Source organism: Procambarus clarkii, chromosome 37 (assembly GCF_040958095.1).
Source record: "Procambarus clarkii isolate CNS0578487 chromosome 37, FALCON_Pclarkii_2.0, whole genome shotgun sequence".
In the NCBI taxonomy this organism is placed as follows: domain Eukaryota; kingdom Metazoa; phylum Arthropoda; class Malacostraca; order Decapoda; family Cambaridae; genus Procambarus; species Procambarus clarkii.
In genome coordinates this window covers 14,153,402-14,154,421 of record NC_091186.1, presented here as the reverse complement: position 1 = coordinate 14,154,421, position 1,020 = coordinate 14,153,402, and the positions used below count along the sequence as shown (strand labels likewise).

At 43.5% G+C, this 1,020-nt stretch overlaps 1 protein-coding gene across 1 annotated transcript; it reads left to right on the top strand.

Annotated features, from left to right (window-relative positions):
- The first annotated feature begins 240 nt into the window (after positions 1-240).
- Positions 241-1,020, top strand: LOC138371820 (involucrin-like). Its single transcript, XM_069336843.1, has one exon. It carries the CDS (start codon positions 241-243, stop codon positions 1,018-1,020), a length of 780 nt encoding a protein of 259 aa, XP_069192944.1.

The following is a 1,020-nucleotide window of genomic DNA, read 5'->3' as shown; positions in this document are numbered from 1 at the left end:
AAGCTTAGTTCATTAACAAAGCTTAGGGCAATAACAATGCAAGAGGTCAAGTTTAGGTCAATACCCATGCAAGAGGTCAAGCTTAGGTCAATACCCATGCAAGAGGTCAAGCTTAAGTCAATACCCATGCAAGAGGTCAAGCTTAAGTCAATGCCCATGCAAGAGGTCAAGCTTAAGTCAATGCCCATGCAAGAGGTCAAGCTTAATTCAATGCCCATGTAAGAAGTCAAGCTTAAGTCAATGCCCATGCAAGAGGTCAAGCTTAAGTCAATACCCATGCAAGAGGTCAAGCTTAAGTCAATACCCATGCAAGAGGTCAAGCTTAAGTCAATGCCCATGCAAGAGGTCAAGCTTAATTCAATGCCCATGCAAGAAGTCAAGCTTAAGTCAATGCCCATGCAAGAGGTCAAGCTTAAGTCAATACCCATGCAAGAGGTCAAGCTTAAGTCAATACCCATGCAAGAGGTCAAGCTTAATTCAATGCCCATGCAAGAAGTCAAGCTTAAGTCAATGCCCATGCAAGAGGTCAAGCTTAAGTCAATACCCATACAAGAGGTCAAGCTTAAGTCAATACCCATGCAAGAGGTCAAGCTTAAGTCAATACCCATGCAAGAGGTCAAGCTTAATTCAATGCCCATGCAAGAAGTCAAGCTTAAGTCAATGCCCATGCAAGAGGTCAAGCTTAAGTCAATACCCATGCAAGAGGTCAAGCTTAAGTCAATACCCATGCAAGAGGTCAAGCTTAAGTCAATGCCCATGCAAGAGGTCAAGCTTAAGTCAATACCCATGCAAGAGGTCAAGCTTAAGTCAATGCCCATGCAAGAGGTCAAGCTTAAGTCAATACCCATGCAAGAGGTCAAGCTTAGGTCAATACCCATGCAAGAGGTCAAGCTTAAGTCAATACCCATGCAAGAGGTCAAGCTTAAGTCAATGCCCATGCAAGAAGTCAAGCTTAAGTCAATGCCCATGCAAGAAGTCAAGCTTAAGTCAATGCCCACGCAAGAGGGGAAATTAAGGTAA

What these genes read in the sequence shown, in the direction of transcription:
- LOC138371820 (XM_069336843.1), top strand. Translation starts at nt 241, where the DNA reads ATGCCCATGCAAGAGGTCAAGCTTAAGTCAATACCCATGCAAGAGGTC.